Source organism: Lissotriton vulgaris, chromosome 11, assembly GCF_964263255.1.
Source record: "Lissotriton vulgaris chromosome 11, aLisVul1.2, whole genome shotgun sequence".
Taxonomy (NCBI): domain Eukaryota; kingdom Metazoa; phylum Chordata; class Amphibia; order Caudata; family Salamandridae; genus Lissotriton; species Lissotriton vulgaris.
The window spans coordinates 100,380,853-100,406,719 of NC_141699.1; the positions used below are offsets into that span (position 1 = coordinate 100,380,853).

General features: G+C 47.6%; 1 protein-coding gene across 2 annotated transcripts in view; it reads left to right on the top strand.

Annotated features, from left to right (window-relative positions):
• Positions 1–25,867, top strand: part of MED15 (mediator complex subunit 15) — a 782,088-nt gene that overhangs the window by 375,733 nt on the left and 380,488 nt on the right. For both annotated transcript variants that reach the window (XM_086942779.1, XM_086942780.1), the window contains exon 7: positions 19,760–20,080. In XM_086942779.1, the coding sequence (XP_086798905.1) occupies positions 19,760–20,080 (321 nt within the window). The remainder of the gene's footprint in view (positions 1–19,759; positions 20,081–25,867) is intronic.

Sequence of the window (25,867 nt, forward strand, 5' to 3'; positions counted from 1 at the left end):
TGTATCTCAAGTCGAAATTAATGTAATTTGTTGCATTGTGCAGCTTTAGTAAAGTTGCCACTTAGTTGCCTTTAAAACCCCTTTGCCTTCCTGGGCACACATGGATCCTGCTCCATGAGACAACTTTTTGCCCTCCTGGAAAGACTTGTTTAACGGCTCTTGGGAAGGAGAACAATGAGGTATTGCAGGCCAGAGATTCATCACCTCTCTCCTGCAGGAAGCCACTTGGGTGTTTGCCCCAAAATCTAGGCTTCAAAGGTGAAGAAGCCTTTGAAGGGCAGATGTGGGGAGGGCCACCCCTTTGTTGAGGGTAGACAGGCTGACACGAGAGGCAGAATGGGGAAACCAGTTGCCAAACCAGTTCCTCCAGGGGTGTGTAGCCCTGAGGTAGCCAGACTCCAAGGGTGTGCTAGGGAGGTCTGTACACCTGGAGAAGGGTCCCGCCATCCTGGGAGGAGGCTGAATGGTGCATCCTGGGGTAGCCAGATGCCACACTCCACAGGAAGTAGTCAACTGGTGGGTGCAAACCTGACCACCAACCTTATCCTGACCTGAGAACATTTTCCGACCATAAGAGGGGCACTCCTGGCACACAGATCTTGACTGAAGGACTGCCCTGTTCCACCTAGGGACCAGCAAAGAGAGACTGCACTGACTTGGACTGCACCTGGTGGCTAGTGAAGAGAGGGGCTTTCTTCCATTTTTTGCCCAAGAAGTCTTCTCCAGAGCCCAGTCAAGCCAAAAGAACTCGAAGAGCCAGCTGACTAGCTTCGTGTTTGCAGAGATACAGCAGCTAAAGAAGCTTGCTGGGGCAAGTTGATAGCCCAAAGTCTTCAAGCCGCTATTAGAGCAGCAATGCAGTACCGTGGACCAGGATTCGATGCACAGAGATGCACCTAAGTTTGAAGGTCTACGGAGTGCTGTCGGAGAGTTGCTGGAACGCTTGTAATTGAGTTATCGACTTAAGAAAGATTAGCCCAAGGGCAGGCGACTGGTAGTCCAGTGGTGATCAAACTTACGCCAGACCGGAGAGGACTTAATTTGACGTCGACCCTGCAAACTTGACCTACCTCACCGTCTTCGTGGACCGAGGAACCCCTGCTAGAAGACCCCGATAGCCTGGGTTGCATCTACAGTATCCTTGGGGCTTCTTCAGCATCCTTCATCCCTTGCATCTGGACCGCTCTGTAGAAATCCATTGCAACGCGGATAGGGTACATGGAACTGCTGAAGTACTGTTATTCTGTGAAGGTAACTGTTCTGAGGGACCTTGCTGTTCCTCCTGACTAACTGTTGGCCGGATTGGTTGCCCCAAGTACTTCTAACCAACCGCATTGACAGTCACCAAAGATTTCTATGAAAATGTTTCGAAGTGTCCAGTTCTGTGACTTTGCCAAGGCTTGTTCGCTTTTGAGTGAATGCACTGATTTAATATTGCCTGTAAAATCTAGATCTCAGGAGCCCTCCAGTGTATATTTTTTGTTCTATGTCTAAATTCTTATACTAATACAACCTGTTTTTCTAAATTGGTGACGGATTTCTTGAATGTTGTATCAATTTCTTCTTCAGAAGTTTTAGTGCTATTTGTAGGAAAGTGTCCCTTTTTAGGTCTCGCCTGAGCCTATGCGCTTGCGCATTGCTCCGGCGAGATTATAGTAAGCGGAAAAGAAAAGTCTACCAAAACGGCTGCGAATCGCATACAGTTCATGTGATCTATGCGCGTGCACAGCCACATAACACACCATCATTTGTCTGTGCCTTGGCATCCGGCTTCAAAGGCTGCTGCTCCCCCGCCCCCGCGTGCACATCGCGCACCACCATTTGTCTGTGTCTCGGCATCAGACTTCAAAGGCTTCCGCTCGCCCCCCCATCCCCTAGAGAGCTTGTTTCTGGACGAAAGTGAAAGTCTACTGTGCTTGTTTACAGTAGCCTTGCTCCTCAAAGCTGTTGCTGTGTTGCCATCTCTCTAGGGAAACTCAGCTTGAAAACACTCGACTTGCTACTGCAATGCTACATCCGCTATACTTTGCCTCTAGACACGTTGATCCCTCGCAGACTGTGCTGACTCTGCCCCTCCTGATTCTGAAACTGACCAACTCAGTCACCACGCAGTCTCTTCTCTCTGTCTTATGATGTCTGCCCTGCCACCATTTACTTCGGACCCTCACCCTCACACCCCCTCACCCTCACACCCCCTCACCCACCCTCACCCTCCCTCACACACCCTCACCCTCACAACCTTCTCACCCCCACATCACTCAAGGACACCCCCACATCACTCAAGGACACCCCCACATCACTCAAGGACACCCCCACATCACTCAAGGACACCCCCACATCACTCAAGGACACCCCCACATCACTCAAGGACACCCCCACATCACTCAAGGACACCCCCACATCACTCAAGGACACCCCCACATCACTCAAGGACACCACCACATCACTCAAGGACACCACCACATCACTCAAGGACACCACCACATCACTCGGGGACACCACCACATCACTCGGGGACACCACCACATCACTCGGGGACACCACCACATCACTCGGGGACACCACCACATCACTCGGGGACACCACCACATCACTCGGGGACACCACCACATCACTCGGGGACACCACCACATCACTCGGGGACACCACCACATCACTCGGGGACACCACCACATCACTCGGGGACACCACCACATCACTCGGGGACACCACCACATCACTCGGGGACACCACCACATCACTCGGGGACACCACCACATCACTCGGGGACACCACCACATCACTCGGGGACCACCACCCCATCACTCGGGGACCACCACCCCATCACTCGGGGACCACCACCCCATCACTCGGGGACCACCACCCCATGACTCGGGGACCACCACCCCATGACTCGGGGACCACCACCCCATGACTCGGGGACCACCACCCCATGACTCGGGGACCACCGCCCCATGACTCGGGGACCACCGCCACATGACTCGGGGACACCACCACATGACTCGGGGACACCACCACATGACTCGGGGACACCACCACATGACTCGGGGACACCACCACATGACTCGGGGACACCACCACATGACTCGGGGACACCACCACATGACTCGGGGACACCACCACATGACTCGGGGACACCACCACATGACTCGGGGACACCACCACATGACTCGGGGACACCACCACATGACTCGGGGACACCACCACATGACTCGGGGACACCACCACATGACTCGGGGACACCACCACATGACTCGGGGACACCACCACATGACTCGGGGACACCACCACATGACTCGGAGACACCACCACATGACTCGGAGACACCACCACATCACTCAGCCTAACCCCATCATCAATCTGCACCACAACAGCACTGTCCTTGCTTGCTACGAACACACATTGCCATAGCCAATAGGACTCATTAGGAAAGTGTAAGCTATTGGATTTGTGAATAACAATGCTATTAATTTATGTATTTTCAAAGCCAACACATATTAAAAAAAAATGTCCTTTACAATACTAATAGCTCACACTTTCCTAATGCGAGACCTATTGCATTGCAAATGCTTGTTGTCACTGTTTTGTCACTGTTACCCCCACCTTTTCCTATTGGGACTGATGATTTTCAACTGATGTCAACTAGGTCCCTGCTAACCAGGCCCCAATGCTCTTTACCGAAAACAGGGTGAAATGGTCTAACTGTCACACACTTTGGCCCCTGTGTAAGTCCTTAGTAGGTGGTACCCCTGATACCTAGGGCATGGGTACCAAAGAGGGCCCCTAAGGGTTGCAGCATGTATAATTCGACTCTAAGGGACTCCCATACAAATTGCATGCAGCTTGCCGTTGCCCACTACATGTCCTGGTACAATCCATGCCAACGTCTTGCATTTAACATATATGTCCCCCCTACAGCAGGCCGTGTGGCCCTAAGGCAGTGTTCATTAGATTACATGTGAGGGCATATCTGCATGAGCAGATATGCCCCTGTACTGTGTAGTTCAATTACTAGATGGTACCAGTGAACAGGGAAGCTATCTTAAGTAAATGTGCTGGGCACTGGTAATTGCGAGTTCCCCAGCTACATGATGGCTTTACTGAAAACTATGGTGTTTGGTATCAAACACCTTGTCTTAACAAATATGTACTTTTGCCAGGATAAGATGTACACCCAGAGGGCACCTTAGAGGGGAACCCTGAAAAACCTACCACTGTCTAGTGTGCTGGCTGACTGAGATCGTCCAACCTTCCACCACAGACCTGTTTTTCACCCCCTGCAGCTGAGCCCACGCTCTCTGAGGCCAGATACAATGCCTGCTCTAGAGGAAGGTGTTCACACCATCTCCAGCAGGATGGCTAGTGATTTGCCATATCAAGGCCAGGGGCTTCAAAGCCCCTGCCACCTTTCATATTCGAGCCTGGCTGCCCCCAGACCTGGGAGACGCCATCCACTGCCCTGAGGCCCATTTGGCACCATGACAGGTGGGAAATTAGCTATGCTAGTAGGCGTGTTGCATCGCCAGACTAATCACTCCCCTAAGGTGGGCTGCCTGATGTGCTCCACGAAGAAAGGGTTCCACCATTTTTGTTTTTGGTGGAATTAGGAGCTCTGGTGCTGGATTATGCCCACTCACCACAGGAAATGGTCATAAAGAGGCTGTAGTGACCCCAAGGGTAAGAAGCCCATTGGCTAAAACCCTACACTCCTCTTACTGCCCCAAACTTCCGTATTTAAATGGCCCCATGTAACAAGGAATCCGATTCGCCTGATTAAAGAAGGACAAAGAAGAGCTCAAGAAAACTGTGGGCTTCAAATCCTCCTTACCTGCTTCTGTCACGAAAATTGCAAAGACCCGACCCGCCCTGCAGCTTTGCATCCTCCAAAAGCTCTGGAGGCCTACCAGCACTGTCAACCACTCAGCATCTCCCTTGAAGTGGAGGAGCCACTTGCCTGCGGACACTGACCGAATCGACCCAGGACACCGTTCTGCCCCCCAGGTCCGCTGATACATCAGCATCCCAGGAGGAAATCTCAGTGCTCGTATCAGTCACATCTGTCTCCCTATCAAGTTTGGGGGTGCCAGGAACCCCAGGAGCCCCCCTACACCAAAGCCCGGGGTACCGAACCCATTGCAGCAACCAAGGCTTCTTCAGTGTCCAGCCCAGACACCAACACTGCTAAGACAAACCTACCAACGTGGGACACTTGCTTCAGAGAGGCCATCGTCGAGAGTGGCCCTGCTATCCTGTTTTGTCCCCATCTCCAGGTCAACCTAAAAAGTGAGAGCCCCCAACACAAGCGACCAGCCCAACAAAACACCTCTACACTCGAGCCTCACAGCCTGAGTCTGAGCCGATCGACAGTGTACATTTGAGCAAGAGTCCCTCTAGAAGCAAGCCCCTTTTTGGGTTCCGACGGATTTGTCCCCAAGTCCCCACTTGCAGCATTTTAAGGTTACAGGTTTTCTCCATAGCTTTAAGCTGTAGTGTTCGAGGCTACCCTTGCGACCAGCACCATTGCAACCGGACACACCAGGGCTAATAAACTAAAACTGGTGGTTCTAATGACCTTGGCCCCTACTTACCTCAAATCCAGAAGAACAACCCTGTAACTGGATTGCAAGTACCCCTATGCAGTGTATGTTTTTCCCATAGGATAACATTACCGCGTTAGAGGCTCATTCCTCAAATCTGACAGCTGGATTTTCTGTGTTTTGGAAAATCGCTAACTCGAAAAGTACCTACCTAACCGCGCCGATGTTGGTGCCTAAATTAATATAAAAATCTGTTATTTTTGTAAGTTGGTGTTTTATTGCCTTATTGAGTTTGTCTCATGTATTGACTGTGTGTGCAACAAATACCTAACATGTCTGATAAGCCTAAGGTTGCACGACAACACTACCACAAAAAGAGCACCTTGGGATTGTTAAAGCAAGCCCCTGCATACTAAAAAGAGATACCTGGACTCTGCACAATGAAACTCATTTTGGTACACTATGTAGAGCGCCAGCTTCCTACAGTGTTTGAATGCTTTTTTTTTGTTAACACAAATTTTATAAGGCATTTTGGTTAACGATCAGTACATGCAATATGTTAAATGCTCATAGTTGTTCATAAATTAACAAATATTATACACGATCTGTTTCAAGCATCATACCCATGATATTGACCAATGTTACCATACATTCTTACATAGCAATCATATTTAATTCAAATATAAAGGAGTTGCACTTAACTTTGCTTGGCATTAAACTTATGTGATGCGGAACTGAAGATTATGTTGCCTGATCTCCAGTACGACCCACCCACCCTAACCCAACTTTTACCAAACGCATAACTTAAAAATAAAAAATAATTTAAAAAACAACACACAGCGCTGTGATGGAATCTTAATTGATCCTGTTGATATATACACCGGGTGTGAATCATAGCCGAAAGCTATTGGAGAGGAAAAGGGGGAGGGAAAGAGAAGGGGTAAATAGGCAGTGGGGGGTGGGGGGCAAGAGGGAGGGAGGAGGAAACTAGCCCCCACCACATAAAATAAACATCTAGCATGGGTCCTGCCATTATGGGGGTAGGAATCAAACCAGCGCCATGTCATCAGCCCGTGGAGTCTGAGAGCCCAATGAAGCTTCCTCTGTGTCGGGCCTAAGTAGTTCCACAAAGTGCGCCCATTCTAAGACAAAGTGCGCCCATTCTAAGGATATTGGGCTCTTCCTCAGACCCCTATATTCTTCACGCTGCAGCGCTTACCTTTCTGTAGTAGCCCAGCGGAGGACCTCCTCTTTACATTTACCTGTGCGCGGGGTGTAAGAGCCTTCCAACGCTGGGTGATCAGCCTTTTCGCAATCAGGGCCAAACCTGCAAAGCAGTGCAGCAAGTCGATTTCTTGGGAAGTGGGAAAAGGCCGAAATGACAGGCCTCTATATTGTCCCACGGCGTGTGTTCTGTAATGGTGGACAGAGTCTGAGTAACTTCCCACTCAACACCGGGCAAGACCACATCATATGAATAAAATCAGCGTCTGGAGCGGGGCATCTTGGGCAGTTTGGAACGGAAGCAGTGTACATCTTTTGCAGGGCTGTCGGGGTGAGGAAGGCCCTATGTAGAATAAGTAATTGTATGGTGTTCAAACGACAAATACGAGAAACCTTTTTAGGATGTTTTAACATTTAGGTCCATTCCCTGTCGTTTAAATCTCGCTCCAGTATTTTTTCCCATCTCTGTCGTAGAGGCCGTAACTAGGTATTCAGATGTTCTCTCAGACCTAGATACAGCCACCGAACCAGATGACGGCAATGACCCATTATGTGAATGGACTTCAGGAGGTGAAATGTGGGAGGTTCGCTCTGGTCTACTAACCAGTATGTTCAAATGAAGTGTGTGATTATTGCATGTATGAGAAAGAGGGTGTCTGATACTGCATTAGTGTGTACAAACTCGGCGTGGGGCATCAAGTTACCGTCAAGGAAGAAATCTCAGACTGTCCCAATCCCCAACTGAGTCCAATCTCGCATCTGATTTTGTGTGATTATTCCGCTTGTAGTAGGTAAGCCACAGAGCGGGACATTCGGAGCGTATAGAAAGTGTATTTTTGCATATTTTTGAGCCTGTTTCCAATAGTGGATTGCTACATGCAGAAGAAAGGGAGGGTTGTGTATCTTGGCTGCTCCTGGGCACAGCAACACCTGTAGTGTACCACGTCCTAGGCTTTCCGGGGTGTAGGGTATATCAAATAAATGATGGCCTGCCAACCAATACGCCAGCCACTGTGATTGTCCTACTATGCAGTACCCTTTAATATTCGGGGGCACCCATCCCACCTGCATTGCTAGGGAGCTGCAACTTAGCTAGTGCGTATCAATGTGTGCCCAAGCCCCAGATTAGAGCAGTCAAGAGCTTCCAGCATTTTAAAAATCCAGGCCGGGAGAACAGTGGTTGAATGCTTAACACTTGTTCCTCTGTGTAAGCCTTGCTGCTCTGTGCCACAGCTACCCAGGGTTGAGCGGAGAGCTTTCCACCGTAACCTACTGGACCTAAGTGGGTTGGTAAGTGTATTATATAGTGAGGTTGCACAACCGCATCATATAATACACCCCATTTCCTCACGGTCGATTTCAGTTTTGACGCCATCTCGTGCAGGTTCCTTTTGTACCAAAGCTGGAGGAGAATGTACAGCCAATGTGCTATCAGACTGCAAACCGAATCCGCCACCATCTTGACTGTCTGCATAATGCCTGGGTGCAGTTATGTGCTTCTCTGGAGATGTCCAAGCATCCTAGATGGACATAGTGCTGGTGGCTCTTGTGTTTTTGGTGAGAAATGGACCTTGAGTTGGTTAGTGAGAGCTGAGCCGCAGCACGTTCCCTGGCCTATTGGCTCCCACAAGACAATTCTACTGGGAATCTTTCCCCTTTCTGTAGCTATTATAGAGATTTTACGTTTCGCCCTCTCGTGGTATGCCATGTTGTTGGCAGTGGTTGCAGCACACCTTGGGAAATCGGGGGTACTAGTCTTTCCCTGTCTCAACTGGTTGCTGAATGTGGACTCATGCCAGACAGTATTCAACCACCTTGTGAAATTGGTGAAAATCCTGACATTGTTGGGGTTCACTATCAGGATGTCAAAGTCACGCCTGGATCCTTCACAGACACTCCTGTTTATCGGCGCTATTCTGGATATTGAGACCCTCACAGGACTGCTCGGGGCTCAGTTTGAGTTCCCAATGGTGGCCCCCCTAGCATCACATGGCCCAACTGTATCTCAAGAAACCACTCCGGCCAGATCTTCCCTGGTGCTGACACCTTTGCTGATAGTCACTCCAAGAGTACCATCACCACCCCACTTCTAAAACTAATTAGCCCTGCAAAATATGAGCAGTCTGGAAATGTCATTAAAGAACATAATGCAGTGCTCTGCCGGGATGTTGATGCTTCTCAAATGGGTTTAACTTCCTTCAGAGTCAGCCCACCCAGCCAACTGAGGCACAGTACCAGTTCCTTGAGACCCTAATGGGTGAGTAGTTGCGCTTGAACCTGATTGATCGATTGAGTTCCTCCGCCAGTACAGGGGAAGAGGCGAGTGGAAAGGTTGCCAAACCCAGCAACCCTGCTTGTCCTTCCCTGCTTCACCTGGAAAGCTGCTTAGTTTCCATTTGGAGCATCGGCTACCAGTTGGAGGGCGGGTATCCTCTATTCTGCAGGGTCATCGGACCAGTGGGCCCTGCAAATTGTAGAAAGGGGCCATTCTAGACCCTTCGAGCAAAAGAGTAATTTAGTTGGTCTCAAAGCAGGAAATTGTACAGGTGTGCTACTCTCTGTACTTGTTTGTTCCCAGGAATAATGGCAGTGTTTTCCCATCCTAGACCTTAGGCTCTTGAACCTTTACCTTCCTTTGAAAGGAAAAGTTCAAGATGCTGCTGTTTGTTGAGGTCCTTCTGGCACTGGAAGGATGAGACTGGATGGTGTCACTCGACTTTCAGCATGCGTATTTCCACATACTAATGCTCTAGTCACATGGGAGTACCTGTGTTTTGTGGTAGGCACTCATCCACTCACTACCAGTTTGTGTTCCTCCTATTTGGCTTAACATCGGCACCTCAAGTCTTTACCAAGATGATGAGGATAGTTGTGGCTCTTCTCTAGAGGTTGGCAATTGTTGTTTTCCTGTATTTGTAGGACTCGCTACTCAAGGCCAGCTTGCCACAGATGGTGTTGCATCACCTTCAAGCAGTAGCAACCCTGTTGTTCATCGTGAGCTTCCTCATTAAAGTACCCAGGAGCAGTACATGACACATCTGGAAAAGCTTTCCGTTCTCCTCAGAGGATATGGTACATTCAGGTTATGATTTCAATTTTTCAGGAGTAAGCTAGAGTTGCAGTGCTACTTGTTGGGTCAGCTGACCTCTTGCTTCCTCCTGGTCACCTACTCATGTTGGCACACAACGGCTCTGCAGTCATGACTTCTTTGGCATTTTGTTGACTGACTCATCTCGTCTCTGGTGACTCCTGCTATCATCAGGCTCCCACTCAGCTCCTCAAGCTTGGCATCGTACTATGAGTATCAGAGGAAAAGGCCAGATGCTGCTCAGCAGTCTCCACCCATCTCTAGGGGCACAAGAATGCTCAGTAATTATTTTGAACTTCCCTTAAAGCAAGCCCTGGTTCAAACTTGAGCTTGTGGCTTGTCCAAACACGCAGATGGTTGTGTTTATTTTTTTTCTCATGTGGGGGTAGGTAAGATAGTCTTTATAGGAAAGTACCTCTTTTTGCATGGGTGACCCCAATTTTTGTCAAACTGTTGATGTACTTTGACTGAGTGTGCTCTGGTTTCCTGCCAACCATGTACCCAGGGCCTATGTTCTTTCTCTAAACTTTACTGATTCAAAACCCAATTGTCACTCTGTCCACATGTAGATCCCTTGTAACTGGTATCATGTACCAAGGACACTGTGGCCAGGGAAGGCCTCTAAGGGCTGCAACACTCATTGTGCCACCCTTTGAGGTACTGTACCTTTACACACACAATCACACTGCCCTTGCAGGCTGCATGTTTTGTTGCAGAACAAAGTGAAGAGTCGACATAGCACACATCCCTCTCGGGGTCCTGAAATAATGCACATCTTGGGACGAGGTGCCAAGCCTCCTCCTCCTGGACGGGCATTTATTTTATTTAGGAAGTTTTATATAGTGTGAACATGACCACTGAAGGTATCCGAGCACTTTACAGATTGTGCAGTAGGACGAGTACATGCAAACACAGAAATTCAACATATCGAAAAGTACATAGACTTAGAATGACCAACAATCTCATAAACCTAGCTTCAAGGACACAAAACAGCGTTGATAGCCAGGCAGTCAAGTGGGGAAGGCAGACTGAGGCAGATCTTTCTTCATCAAGAGCCCTTTAAGTTCTGATTTGAAGAGGACAGTGGAGGGGGATCACCCTAACTTCGGGGGGAAGAGTTTCAGATCCTTGGCGCCATACCTGAAAATGCTCGATTGTGGTCTTTTTTTTCCTGATTTTTTTTTTTTGGGTTTGAGTAAGAGGGTGCAGACTCTTGAACCACATGAGAGCTCCAGTTTCTGAGCGAGGTACTTTGGGGTCTTGAGGTGGATGGCTTTGTGTCATACATGCAATTTTCAGTTGAATCCGAGCTTCATATGGGAGCCGTTTTCCACGAAGGAGAAGCTTCAAAGGCTTTGTGAGCTGCCCCCAGCAACTGGCCCCCACTGGTTCTGACCCCCACTGCCTTGTGTGGCCTAACCGACGGTGTCCCACATCCCAACTTACCTCCCCAACCGGTGGTAGCCTCCAGAAGATCTTCGTCCCTAAGGCTGCAGTGTTTGTTGCAACTGGAGAATCCTCATTGAAATCAATAGGGCACCCAACGCCAAAACAGCACCCTGCACCCAGCGCCGCTGCAGGTGCACCTTGGGTGCTAACTCTGATTCCCCCTTTGCTCTGAGATTAACACCAGGAGCTTTGTTCCCACAACCTTGTGGCCTGCTCGTGAGCAGCCACCAACCGGAGGCCCCCTTTCCCCGATTGGATAACGTTGGGCCTCAGCACTTTGCACCTGGCCGCCCTAGTGCCGCTGAGGGTGTTTCAAGTGTGCATCCTTGACCCTGGCGGAACCCTGGTGAAGGAAGGTGGATACCTGACTATGGTTACCCCAGATTTTTTGCCTAGTGTTTAGCTGGTTTTCGACTTAGTTGGCCTGGGATCCTGCTAATCAGGGCCCCAGGCTATCTGCTCTCTCTTTAAAATGGACTCCATGTACCCTAAGTACATCTCCAATTGGATACTGGGTCATCTTATGAGCCCCTGTAAGGTGTACTATAGGTACCCAGGGAATAGGTGCATCCAAGGCCTACCAGGGGCTGCAGCATGTATTATGCACCCCTGGCTGGCCACCGAAATTGGCACAACTGGCTGATCATTCAGCTGGGGCAACGTTGTGTAATCACCCCTTGCTTAGATATAGTATACCTACATCTAACCTTCTACCTAGACACATATACACCTATAATTCACGCCTATGGCAGGCCTTAACAATCCAGGAGGCAGAGTGCTTGGTTTTATGTGAGATGGTGCTCTAGCATGAGCTGAGCCTGTCTGCAGCGGCGGAACCCTGGGTCTAACCCCAGAATACCAACTCCCACAACAAAGTACTTGCCTGCAAACCGATAACTTTATTTCCTCCCATAGGATTGATTTGACTGCTTTTCTTTTAAAATTCTTCAAAAAGTGTTGGTTGTATGAAAACTTGAAAAACTCCATACATGAAAAAAGTGAATTACTTACCTTTTGTCTAGGATATATCTCAGTGTAATATCTTGGCATTCCATCAATCAGGTGAGCGAGGTAGAAGTATGGATCCATTCAGCTTCCGTGCTATGTATTCAAAGATCAGTGGGGGGAATGGATTATTCGAAACTACAGCACCAGGGTTTTTACGGTTCTTGGTGGCCTTCTTAAAAAAACCCTCATACACGCACGTAGGTGGTGTGGCGGTATATCTTGGTTCTCCGCCAATTTACGTTGAGTGGGTGCATCATCATAGGGTTTTTTGTTGTATGCAAACCCCCACCGGAGGTAACCACTGGATGTGTAGTAGTGTCCAGAAAAAAGTGCTCATAAAATAGTGAGTTAAAAAAATCCTTGGATCATCACAAAAAGATATTTTATTGAGGAAAGGTAATTCAAGAATTATTAAGTCATTTTGTGTAGATTTGGATCACGTTACTAGATCCTCTATACATAAAAATAGGCCAACATGTTTCAGCCCCACTGTGCCCAGCCGGGTCTATGGGGCTTTCTTCAGGACAATATCACAAAATTAACCATGCATGTTACAAAATTACAATCTTATTGGTACAGCTATAATTAACTAAGTTTACATGATGATGCTGACGATAAATCTTTATGTAATGTTTTGAATATGCAAAGTAGAGATAAGATAAACCTATAGTCCTCAGTAGAACATTCCCTGTTTTTTCCCCCCCCAAGATATCGAAAAAAAGTTAGCAAAAAGCTAATCAAACTATAATCAAAAAATAGGGTTAATAAGAAAATAGATATCTAGGTGTTGTTGTTTTCTCAATTACAGGTACTACAGGCCTCAATTCAAAGAGAGTGGAGTACTCAACCACCTCTAGGTGCTACACAAATCGTGTGAGTACATTTTAAATTTTCATTTCGGTCCTGAAGAAAGCCCCATAGACCCGGCTGGGCACAGTGGGGCTGAAACATGTCATCCTATTTTTTTGTATAGAGGATCTAGTAACGCGATCCAAATATACACAACATGACTTTTAATAATTCTTGAATATCTTTTTGTGATGATCCAAGGATTTTTTAAACTCACTATTTTATGAGCAGTTTTTTCTGGACACTACTACACATCCAGTGGTTACCTCCGGGTGGGGGTTTGCATACAACAAAAAAACCCTATGATGATGCACCCACGTGGCGTAAATTGGCGGAGAACCAAGATATACCGCAACACCACCTACGTGCGTGTATGAGGATTTTTTAAGAGGGTCACCAAGAACCATAAAAAGTAATGTGTATTGTAATCCACAAAGTAATTGTGAAGTAATTCTGATTAGTGAGTTACGTGTAAATCAACTAACTACATTTGAACCTGCATTCAACTGTAATTTACTGCATAAATCTTGCAAAGTATTATTTCACTTACCTGCACCAGGCCTGTCTTGGTTCTAGAAATAAAATAACTGAATAATATTTGTATATAAACGTATATCTGACATATGGTCTGAGTTCAGCCTTTTAGTGTGTGACATAATTTCTTCATTGAGCTTGTACAATAAATACTTAACACTACCCTCTGATAAAGCCTTACTGCTTGCCCGCACTTCCACAAGTAGAGAGTAAGGTGCTATCTACTGTTACCTCTGCCTACCTTTGGGGTTCCACTGGACCCTGTGCACGCTATACCTTACTTTGGTATAGTATATACAGAGCCAGCTTCCTACAGTCTTTTAGTCTGCCCCACTGGGCATGTATTGTTGAGTTGATCCTTCTGACACGTCCTGAAGGCTGTTTTAGGGCCTCGGGTTCCTCGCTGCTGATGGTGTATCTGTTTTTGGCTCTGCAGGGTGAACTCTGTGTCTCTGTTGCAGCTAGTGCCATTCTGTGCCTCACATGGCAGCATCACGTCTCAGCCCTCCGACAGAATCTAGTGCTGTCTGTCAGTCCCAAGCCCTCCACTCCAGCAGACCTAGAAGTGCTGGTTTAGTGCCCCAGGGCTCAGCGTGTGCAGCAAATATTTTTTTTGGGGGGGGGGGAATGTGGGAGCTCAGCTTTCATTCTCTGCCAAACCTGGTGTGAGATGGCCTTAATCTCATTCTTTTGAGCCTGATCTAGCACAGAAGCTTCACTTCTAACCGTATATACTGCATGGAGGACATGGCTTGCTATCCACTGTCTCCAGTTCTAGATGCTACTGATACAATCTTAAGCCATAGAAATAGATGTTCGAGGCATGTGAGCTGTAGATCCTTTTTAAAGGAATGTGGTAGACATCTTCTGTCTCAGGTTTGCGTTTTGTCACCTTTGTTGTAATATGTCCAGTTGTTGTGTGAATATATAGCTCCTGCCGTTTCGGATCAGGTTTGGAGGGCGGAGCATTGAAATGCTGCTCTTTGGATGGAATCGGCACATCTGAGATGCTTTGGGGAAAAGAGTAGCCTCCCATGCTGCAAACCTTTGGCGCATCTCCAATACACAAGCACTGTTAGCTAGCTACGACAGGGCGCATTGGGATGAAATGGAGCAGTTGCTCCAATTTCTACCTGAGGAGCACAGGTCCAAGGCGCAAGACCTAGCGCGGGATGGACAGCTCATTTTCAATAATTCTATCAGGTGTGCCCTAGATGCTGCCTACACTGCAGCCAGAGTGTCCTTTTAAGAATGAATGCCTGGTTACGTATTTCAGGATTAAAACCAGAGGTTCAAACTTCCATCATGAACACACCATTTGACAAGGAACACCTTTTCGGCCCTGCTGTAGATTCCTCACTAGAAAAATTAAGGAGGACACAGAAGTGGCCCAATCTATGGGAGCCCTTCAATTAACCCCAGGAAGTGGTTCCTTTCGGCGCTCCTTCGACTCCGGAGGGTCCAAAAATACCTCCTCAGATACTGCCACCACCACACCACCACCACCAAAGGAAACAATTAACCCTCCGCCTCTAAGGGTTTCTTCAGAGTGGGTTACTGAGGCAACAACGACGAAGGGAGAGTCTTCAATACATGTGCCGCCCCCTCGAGCACTAAACAGTGTCTGCCCCCCTCTGACCATTTAACACCTGTCGGGGGATGTCTTCCACATTTACTACCCGTCTGGAAGTCAATAACTACAGACAAATGGGTACTGGAAATTATCCGTTCTGGTTATTGCCTGTAGTTCACCAACAATCCACCAAACATTCTTCCACATTCACACAAACTGTCACCGGATCACTTACACCTCCTCAAACAAGAGGTTCAGTCTCTCCTTTTAAAAGGGGCTATACAGTACCACGGGTCGGGCGTATACTACTTTTATTTCCTCATACCTAAAAATTACTGTTCTCTCAGACCAATCTTGGACCTCAGAGCATTAAATCTTTACATAGTTAGACCATTTTCACATGGTAACACTTCAACAAGTGCCCGCACTCCTACCACAGGGCGACTTTCTCTCTACTCTAGACTTAAAAGATGCCTATTTTCACATTCAAATACATCCCGCTCATCGCAAATTTCTCAGATTTGTGGTAGCGGGTCAACATTACCAGTTCAAGGTACTCCCGTTCGGAGTCACCACTGCTCTCATAGTCTTTACACAATTTCTGTCAGTAGTCACTGCTCATCTAAGAAGACAACACATTCTTATCTTTCCCTACTTGGACGACTGGCTCATCAAAGCCAGTAGGAATAAAAGTGTCTCCAACATACTCACAGAACACTACAGTTACTGCACCAACTGGGGTTCACAATCAATGTGTTGAAATCGCATCTCCAACCTTCCAACACTCGAAATGACCTAGGAGCCACTTTAGATACTCAAAAAGCTCTGACCTTTCCCAATGCAGCCAGAATTTGCGATATTTAGGCACTAGTTATCCAGTTTCAGTCCAATCACTTGCTTCCAGCTCGAGTGTATATGCTAATACTGGGAATGATGGCATCTTGCATCATGATTGTTCCCCATGCCAGCCTTCACATGCGTCCCCTATAAGAATGCTTAGCGAGTAAGTGGAACCAATTGCAGGTTCTGTTAACCGATCTAGTGTTGTTAAGTGGCTGTACTCATCGCTCTTTGCAGTGGTGGAACACGCAAAATGTATCAAAAGGACGACCCTTCATAGACCCAGTTCAACAGACATTGCTAATGGCTGAAGCGTCCCTCTGTGGCTGGGCGCTCATCTTCAGCACCACGCAATGCATGGCCTGTGGAGTCGACAGCAAAAATATCTCCATATAAACTATCTAGAGCTGCTAGCAGTCTTTCTATCGCTCAAAGCATTTCAGACTCACCTGCTCGGTAAAGCTGTCCTAGTTCGTACCGACAACATGACAGCTGTGTATTACAAAAAGACGGGGGGGCTCACTCTCTCCAACTGTCACACTTGGACCAAGACCTTTGGAGGTGGGCCATTCCCCTCAAAATCTATCTCCAAGCGGAACACCTCCCAGGAGTGAACAATGTGATTGCTGATCTCCTCTGCAGACAGAGATAGCAATTACACAAATGGGAACTTCACCCTCAAGTTCTCCTCCCATACTTTCAAAGTTGGGGAGTTTCTTAAAGAGATGTTTTTGCCACACACCAAAATGTAAAATGCTCAAACTTCGGACCAGGTACCCCCATCTGCCTTCCAAAGGCAATGCACTATGGATAAACTGGTCAGGGATATTTGCCTACGATTTTCCACCTCTACCAGTCATTCCATAAGTGGTTTGGAAACTCTGGCAAACATCCATCAAACTGATCCTAGTAGCTCCCACATGGACCTGTCAACTGTGGTTCACATCCCTGTTGGAGCTGTCACTAGTTCCACATCAAAAGCTGCACCAGATCTCAAACAACTGAGCCTCGCGATCTGGCTTCTGAGGTCATAATTGGGTTATCTAAATCCCCCACCTGACTGTATGAACATCATCAGAGCGGCCAGAAGGCCTACTACAACAGCCTGTCATACAGCCAAATGGAAATGCTTTGCTATCCATTGCAATAACAACAACATCCATCCTCTTGATGCTTCAATAAAAAATATCATATTACCTGTTACACTTGCAGCAGTTGGGATTAGCTTACACTTCTGACTACATCTCGCTGCAATAGCTGCTTATCTACAAAATAGGCAACATTTATTGCTTTTCAGAGTGCCAGTAATCAAAGCTTTCATGGAAGGACTCAAAAGAATGATACCACCTGCTCCAATGTGGAATCTTAATATAGTCCTCACAAAAGTAATGGGCCTACCTTATGAACCCATGTACAAATGTGAGCACAGTTTCTTTCCTGGGAAACTGCTTTCCTTATTCATTGCAATCACTTCACTGAGGAGAGTGGGGGAACTACAGGCACTAAGTGTAGAAGAACACGTTTTCCAACTTTACTGAGATGAAGTGGTTCTTCGTACTAACCCCAAATTTCTACCTAAGGTAGTATTTGTCTTTCACATCAATCAGTTGAGTTACCGGTATTCTTTCCTCAGCTTGATCCTGTGGCAGAACGAGCTCTACACACCTTAGATGTCAGAAGAGCCCTTTTATATTACATTGAAAGGACAAAATCATTTTGTAAGACTAAACAACTTTTTGTTGCTTTTGCACCAGCACACAATGCAATCCCATATGCAAGTCTGGTATTTCCTGATGGATTATTCAATGCATTCAAGCTTGGTATGCGAAAGCAAGGAGAACGTTAACAATACCCCCTAGAGTGATTCCACTCGCAAAATAGGGGCTACTATGGCTTTCTCAGGAACATCCCTATAGTTGACATTTGTAAAGCTGCAACATGGTCTACGCCACACACATTCGCAAAACACTATTGTGTAGATGTGTTAGCCAGACAGCAAGCTAATGTGGGCCAGGCGGTACTTAAAACACTATTTCAGACAAATCTAACAGATACAGGTTAGCCACCACTTTGGGAAAATACTGCTGTATAATCTATGCAAAGCATGTGATCTACAGCCCACATGCCTCGAACGGATGATCTTACTTACCCAGTAAGCATCTGTTCTTGGCATGTAGAGCTGTAGATTCACATGCGCCCACCCACCTCCCAGTACCTGTTGCAAATCTCTTACTCTATATACATATGCATGGACATCTCTATTCTTTACTTACTAACTCCATGCTCACCCTCTGCTGGAAAACAATCTAACAATGGAGTCGATGCCCATGCACACTCACTGAAAGGAGTCGCCGCCTACCTAGGGACTGGAAAGACATCTTTGAAGATAAACAACTTGCAACCGTCTGGACACAACACTAGATGGCAGGAGTATGCAATGCATGCAAATGTACACCTCTACATGCCAAGAAAAAAACCTTTTAAGTCAGTTGAGTTAACAATGGTTTACCAACATTCTACATTCTTCTCTGACCACACTGCCTGCCGACTAAGGCCCAACACACATTGGGAACAGGAGATGGCTTGTGCTTGGTACTTCTCACTGCTTGATCCTGTGGCTATGAACTTTAAGCAGCGCTGTACCCCCAATTCTAGGACCCATTGACAAATCTTAAACTAAATTTACCAAGATTAATATGGGTGGACAGATATTGAAACTTCTTTACTTTTGTCATATAAAAGCACAGTTTCAGCAGTCCAGAAAAGGAGAATATTAATTACCCAGTAAGCATCTGTTCAAGTTGGATAAAAAATTGCCAATCTTTTAATTTACAAAATGGAGGCCTTCCTTAATGCCCTGCTTCCAGCACATTGCAATTGCATTTTACGTAAGCATGTGACCCTTAAAGGTTTTAGTGGTACATATGATATTTATTGATGGTAGGGGTACTTCACAGTTTAGAATTTTAAGTGCATTCAGATTCTATCGTCCTCTGTCCCTTCTTTTCACGGTCCCTTCGTGTGAGTTCAATAATGTAGCGCAACTGGGCGGAGCGCCAAGCAAGCGAGCGTGCCTTCACAGTTTTTGAAATATTGGAGCATAGTTAAGCATGGTGTCCAAATGAAAAATCGGTGTGCATCTCATCACTACTAATGTACATTATATGATTAACTTCTTTTCACAGGACATTTTCCATCTTTCTTCTGCTTCAAGAGCTTTCTAAAATGATTAATTAGAGTAGGGTTCATAAAGCATTTTAGTGTCTGGTAGTATAGGTGGAACTTAGGTTGTGGATTCCCACTAATGGGCTTGATTGTATAAAGAAAAGAAAATGCACTTCAAGGGCTTGATTGTATAAAGAAAAGAAAATGCACTTGAAAAGCCTATTTAGATTTTAACTCTTTAGTGCTTTCGCGCTTTATCTGATAATACCAGTGTGTTTTCAAATGTGTGTGTTTGTGATAGGCTGTTTTAGCTATGATTGTTTTTGCCGGCCTCGTAAGTGGACTACTTCACGTAGACTCAGTAACATTTTAGGTCATTCTGATTGATTTTATTAACATGGGCTCTATGGGTGGTCTGATTAAAAATTTGAACAGTCATCCACCAAAATGTTATACTTTGTTTTAATATCCCACTTGTTATTTGCCTTTTAGATCCAGCACCAGCAACTTCAACGAATTGCTCAAATGCAACAGCAGCAGCAGCATCATCTGGAGGCGGCCCAAGCCATAAGAGCTCAACAGGCCCAGCAGCCAATGCAGCAACAATCACAGCAAGTGATGCACTTGCAGCAGTTGCAGCAACAAGTGGGACAGCCTCAACAGCAGCAGCTTGCATCCCAGGTTACAGGGCAAACTATGGTGCCCCAGGGTCCAGGCATGCCGGGTCAAATTCCAGGGCAGGTGTTGCCTGTACCTCTTACTCCCCAGCAGCAACAGCAGCAGCAGCAAATGAAGATACAGCAAGCCTTGCAGGTATGATCTCGGGTGGTGATAGTTTCCTCTTACCATTAGATTCTAGTATTGTACACTTCTGGGCATGTTGTGTAGATGGAAGACAGGCATGTTGTGTAGATGGCAGACAGGGTTCTTTTATTTTCTCGCGTATATAAATGTGTGAAATTCATTACATTTTGATAGATGATTTTTTCTGCAGATTCTTCCCCTTTAGAATATTTCCAGGTCTCAAGCTGAATTGAGATTTTTTCTGCAGTCCTGTACTTTCGCCAGTAGGTGGTGCTGAATGGTTCTGCTATCACTGCAAACAGCCCTCGCAGTGACGGAGAGGAGCCACTAATAAACACTACCCCATGTGCTGATGTCTGTTCCTTTCTTTCCTTACCCTTTGATGTGGTTCAGATCCTGTTTTCCAGTGACTCAGTTATCCAGACATTGTGCAAGGGAACTAATCTCCCTTGAACGAGACAAGATTTAAGCCATTCCATGATTGCAGGAAGCAGTGTCTGTTAGGGACCCACACAATGTGTTCCTATGGTGCTTGAGCTTCAGACACGACTGGAAGTTGTGTGATAAGTGCGCCCACATGCATCCAACGTTATTCCGGTTAGTCAAAATTGCACCATATGTGCAAGAAAGCCGAACTGCACTCGGCCGCCTCCTGCCTTGAGGAGTTGCATGGGTGACACTCGAAGAGTCCAGCATATTGTGACTCCAATCCGGTCCTTCATTTGGTCCTGGCACATCCCAAATTTCCCAGGTCTTCATGGACCTTTCAGCAAATAATTACTTTCAAGGAGAGCAGACTCAAAATTTCCAGAGTCTATTGACTCCTCTGTCGCACCTTGGTCCCCACAGAGCCGCAGGGGCTTCCAGTTGGATTTCCATGGGTGTGGAATCCCCTGACTCACTGTTGCTTCTGGACTTACTTTGCAGCCTGTACTGAAGTGGATACACTCTCAGGGTCCACATTATTTCTTTCTCTGCCGGTGCAGATATAACCTCTGCTGGCAACCGAACCAGATCCAACTGTGATGCCACTCGTGGCTTCTCAAACCAACTTAGGCCCACACCAGGCCTATATTGCACTGTGAAATAACTACGGCTTAACTAATAGTTATTTGAGCAGACCTACAGCTTTGGCATCTCCCTCAACGCCTGTACTATCAGCGGCTAGAGGATTTATTTGGCTCCAATCCAGTGTGATCCAGAGCATATCTAATGTCCTTCGTGACAATTATAAAGAAACAGACTATCTTGCTCCTTAGCACGCTGATGAGGGGCTGTAAAACGTCAATTGTGCTAGATAAATTACCCAAAACCGAGCTGGACTAACTAGCTGGTCTTCCAGTGGAAGGAAGTGCCTCCTTTTCTGAAGTAGTGTGAAGAGAAATGGAAGTGCTAGATTTGCAGTTGCTGACTCTTAAAACCCAAGCCTGTTTAACTGAAATTCATCAACCAGGTCCACCTTCATCTGGGCCACTATTACCAGTTTACAAGACCAATACAAACACGCTCATGGTAATGTGACTTAGCTTTGCTTAGCATGTCCTGTCAGCAGACCTGTGGTCCGACTGCACAGACATGCCCCTGACTACTCCGACCTTTTGACTGAACACCCAGTGCCTGAAAGCTTTGTGATTCAGGTGTCTACAATTATCTAAATGAGTTTCCTTTCAGCTCACCCTATAGGGAGTTGAAATGTATTGATGCCGTTGGCAAGAAAACGTTTTCCTCATATAGTCTAAACTTTATTATCTTTAAATGTGTTGTGCCTTCTGGATAAGTATACCCCTTCTTTACGGGACATGGGCAGTGAGATCTTGCCTGAAATTCTGGAGGACATCATTGCTTCACTGGCCCAAAATAGTGGAGAAGTGTGGCTCACTGGTTAGAGCAGGCAGACCCTGAAGCAGAGGTCAGACCCGGGACCAGGGTTCAATTCCCGACGCGGCAGGGTCTTGAGCTCAAATGTCCACGGACTCGATAATTCTCGCTTCGGTGCCTGACCTAATCATGGGTTCACAGTCTGCAACTCTGGGCATTAAGCTTGCTTAATCGCCACAACGGCCCCCGCGGCGGGATGCCTGGCTTTCACCTTGGGGATGCCCTGTAGGGGCTATCTCACAGGGAAAAGCCAGGACGGGTTCCCAAGGCAAGCGCTTAGAGACCCCTGGGTGATAAGCGCTATATAAATCCAATATACAATACAATACAAATGATCCAAGAAGGAACGCACAGAGTAAAGTATGTATTGGGTATAGGCCTGGACACCACAAAGTGCTGTTGGCATCAGTGCAGCCCTTCTAAGGCATGCCTTTGTGGAGTAAATCCGGTTTTCAGGGTTGTCCAAACATCCTTTTTTTTTTTTTTTTGGGGGGGGGGAAAACCTTTATTGTGCAAGCAGAAGCGTACAAATACGGGCCTACAACCAATCAGGCCGGCCACAACACATTATGGGCGCACAAAATCAGAATTGAAATTCTCCAGCAGTTTCTCAGCATTATATGAACAATCAGTCAACATTTAAAGGCCCGATATAACCGCTAGGAGCAGGATAAGAGAAGGTTAATTTTATAATATAGTAGGAAGTATAGCAGGATCAATTGCAACTGTTAATTTCTGAATTCCTATGGCGGGCAGTTGGTAAAGCAGCAGTACAAAGGAGCAGTGAGAATCAGAAATAATAGCAACAATTGGCAAAGGCAACGCATAGTTTCCCTGTTTCAAATCCGTTCCCATAGCTGCCCACCGTCCACCCGTCACCACTTGAATATGTGCTGGTACAAATCAAAGGAGTCAGAACAGCAACACAAAGATAGCCATCCACTATACTAACCCAAAGAAGGGGAAAAGGAGAGGAAGGGTAGAAAGAGGAATGTGAAAAACAATAAAGAAAGAACGCAGCGCCGCAGTACGCGCCCCATGGCGAGCAAGGCACACAATGCTAGAGACCCACAGTCGGGATCGAGGCAAGTAAGACGTGTAAGTGTGCTATCATTATCATTAACGCGAAGAAGTCATGTCCTACACTGCCAGCTAACACCCCATGGAGTACGCGCGCGGACACAGCGTCCCGATAAAGGGATACAAAAGAGCCATAGAACGAAGAAAAAACGAACAATATATAGACCCCATCTCACCCACACCACCCTGCACCCCTGCAGAAGGCTACGGCCTACCCCCCCGGCAGCGTGCCTGTCGCCCTAAGTAGAACCCAAAATACAGAAGAATCAGAAAGTAAGGAAAGAACACCACAGACAAAAAGAGAAAGGAAAAGGGGAAGAAAAAGCCAGTGGGAGAGGAGATATGCAATCGAACATTCAGCTCCCACACCCCGCCTTAATACAATTAGAGCCCACATCGTGACGAGATCGACCCAAACTCAAACATCAGGAACATGAAGAGAAATTGGTCATACTGTTACAGCTGCGAGCAGTCCTAATCTCCATACATTAATTAGCAGTCTGCCGAGGCGAGTCTGTCTCACCCCTGTCCTCTCCTGATCATTACTTTAGTACACAATAAAGGAGAATACAGCAAGCAGGTAGGCATGGAGTGTACATAGGATCGGAACAAGGCAGGCAAAGGGTGCAAAACAGGGGATCCAAGTCTCGAGCAGCAATGCAAACAATGGCGGTCGCTGACCAAACTGGCGAAGAGCAACGTCAGGAGCAGCAACCAGCGTTAGTGCAGTCCCGCCGACCAAAGGGGGAGGTGTCCCCCACGGAACAATCATGGGACCCCACCAGAGCAACTTGAGCCAGACAGCCACCGGGCACCCCAGCCAAACTGACCTGGACGGACCCCGGCGTGGGGCCCTCACCCACGTCCACCACAATCAAAACCTCCTGGAAACTCGGGGCAACAGACATATGAACTCCCCGATGAACGGCGGCAGCATTCCCTGCAACAGCCGGGAGAGACAAGTCAGCACACTCCCTCAGTCGGGCCGCATACATGGGGGGTGGCCCAACAGGCCCGGCGGCAGAACCGTTATCTTGCACAGCTGCATCAAAGGCCATGGTCGCGCGCCAGGAACACAGGGCAGCGAAGACATCGCCAATCGTGGGCTCACTCCCAGAATTTTCAGCCATCATGCAGTTCGACAGACCAGATTCGCCGCCCCCAACAGGTCCGAGACCCATGGTGCCGAGCGCCATTTTGTCGGTGCAACAAGGACGCTCCGTTCCTCAACCCCAGACCCGTCCGTAGAACAAGGCCCAGCGGAGTCTCGCCGGGTCCCGCTGATGGCAATCTTGGTGCAGAAAGATGGGCCGCCAAGACACAGGGGGTAGCCGGCGCCACCGTCTCATGGGCGCTGCCCGCCGATTCCGGGCGAGGGGCTTCAAGATGGCCGGACAGGACAACAAAGGGGGGACAAGCCTCCTGTACGGTCTACCCCCGTCCGAGGCAGGCCGCGCCCTGCAGCTGAGCCCCCGGGCCACCAGACCGGGCCCGGTCAGTCGCCACCGGTTCAACCGCACAATGGCCTCTGCAGCCGACTCCTCTCCTCCACCAGGGGCTGGCGTCGATACCCCGCTCTGGCCGACCGTCGCAGGCGAGTCCCCGGCCTGCACGCCACGGAGGCTCCGGAGCAAACAAGGGCACAGCTCAAGATCCGCGGCACCCAGGAGCTCCCGGGACAAACGGTGAGTGCAAGCAGCCTTTCATATTCCCATATTCCGTCGAATGTGTCTCCTCGGGGCAGGATGAAGTACAGGATTTACGGTTCAGGCAGGAAGGTTGGCGGAGCCGAGCTACAGTGCGGCCATCTCGGTCGCGAGCTTGGCCCCTCCCCCTGTCCAAGCATCCTTAGTGGTCACGCCCTTTGATAGATCTAGGCTATTTGGATAAAATGATCACTTGGTGCTCCAGCTATTCAAAGATTGGGGTTTTGCAACGTGAATCTTTCTGGATTCACTATGCTGTGCATTATTCCGCCATCTAGTTGTTGGATCCGGAACTGTAGTATTTCTTCTCTTCCCCCCCCGTGTCTGTCGCCAGACCATCATTTGGTGTCCTGCGTGACGTTGACTTGCTTCCTCTGGAAGCTCCCACCTTTGGTCGCCATCTTCAGATTCTTTTTTCCGCAGATGGGTCCGGATAAACAGTGAAGAAGCCTCAAAACTTTGGAGAGAAGAATCAACGAAAAATTGAAAAACAATCAAAAATATCACCAGAGAAGACACCGGAAGACAAGTAAAGACAGAAGTCGACGAAAGAAGAGAGAACATCAAAGAATTCAACATTTCTATTAAGAATGCGCATACAGGGGGCTCCCTGGGCCCAATGATGGACAAAACTCAGTTTAAATTCTGTGCAAACTGCCACCACAATTACGCGCAAAAAAAACAGCACCCGGTGTGCAATCTCTACATGCCGCTCTACCATCGAAGCGAGGACTGCAATGCCTGTGCAGCATTCACTCCGAAGACCCTCAGAGTAAGGGAAAGGCAAAGAAGAGCAAATTACAACATGCAGGGGCAGGGGGACACCTCAATTGCTCTGAGATTTGGGACTCTCCAGCGGAGAAGACAACATCGCCGAAGGACTGGAGTAAGCCATAGTCGTCGAGGTCAAAAAGAAAACATCGAAGGAGGTAAGAGTCGTGGAACCCAAAACACTCCATTGATGCACACAGAAGCGAGTCAGTCCTCGAAAGGAGCAGGGCTGTTGAAGCACTCGATGTCGACAACTGCATCCAAGGACAAGCAGCCCGTCGGTTCCTTTTTATAAGGATTCCCAGACCGCGAAATCCCAAAGGAAAGGCGCCAAAGAGCAGCCACGAAAAAAAGGGCCTCG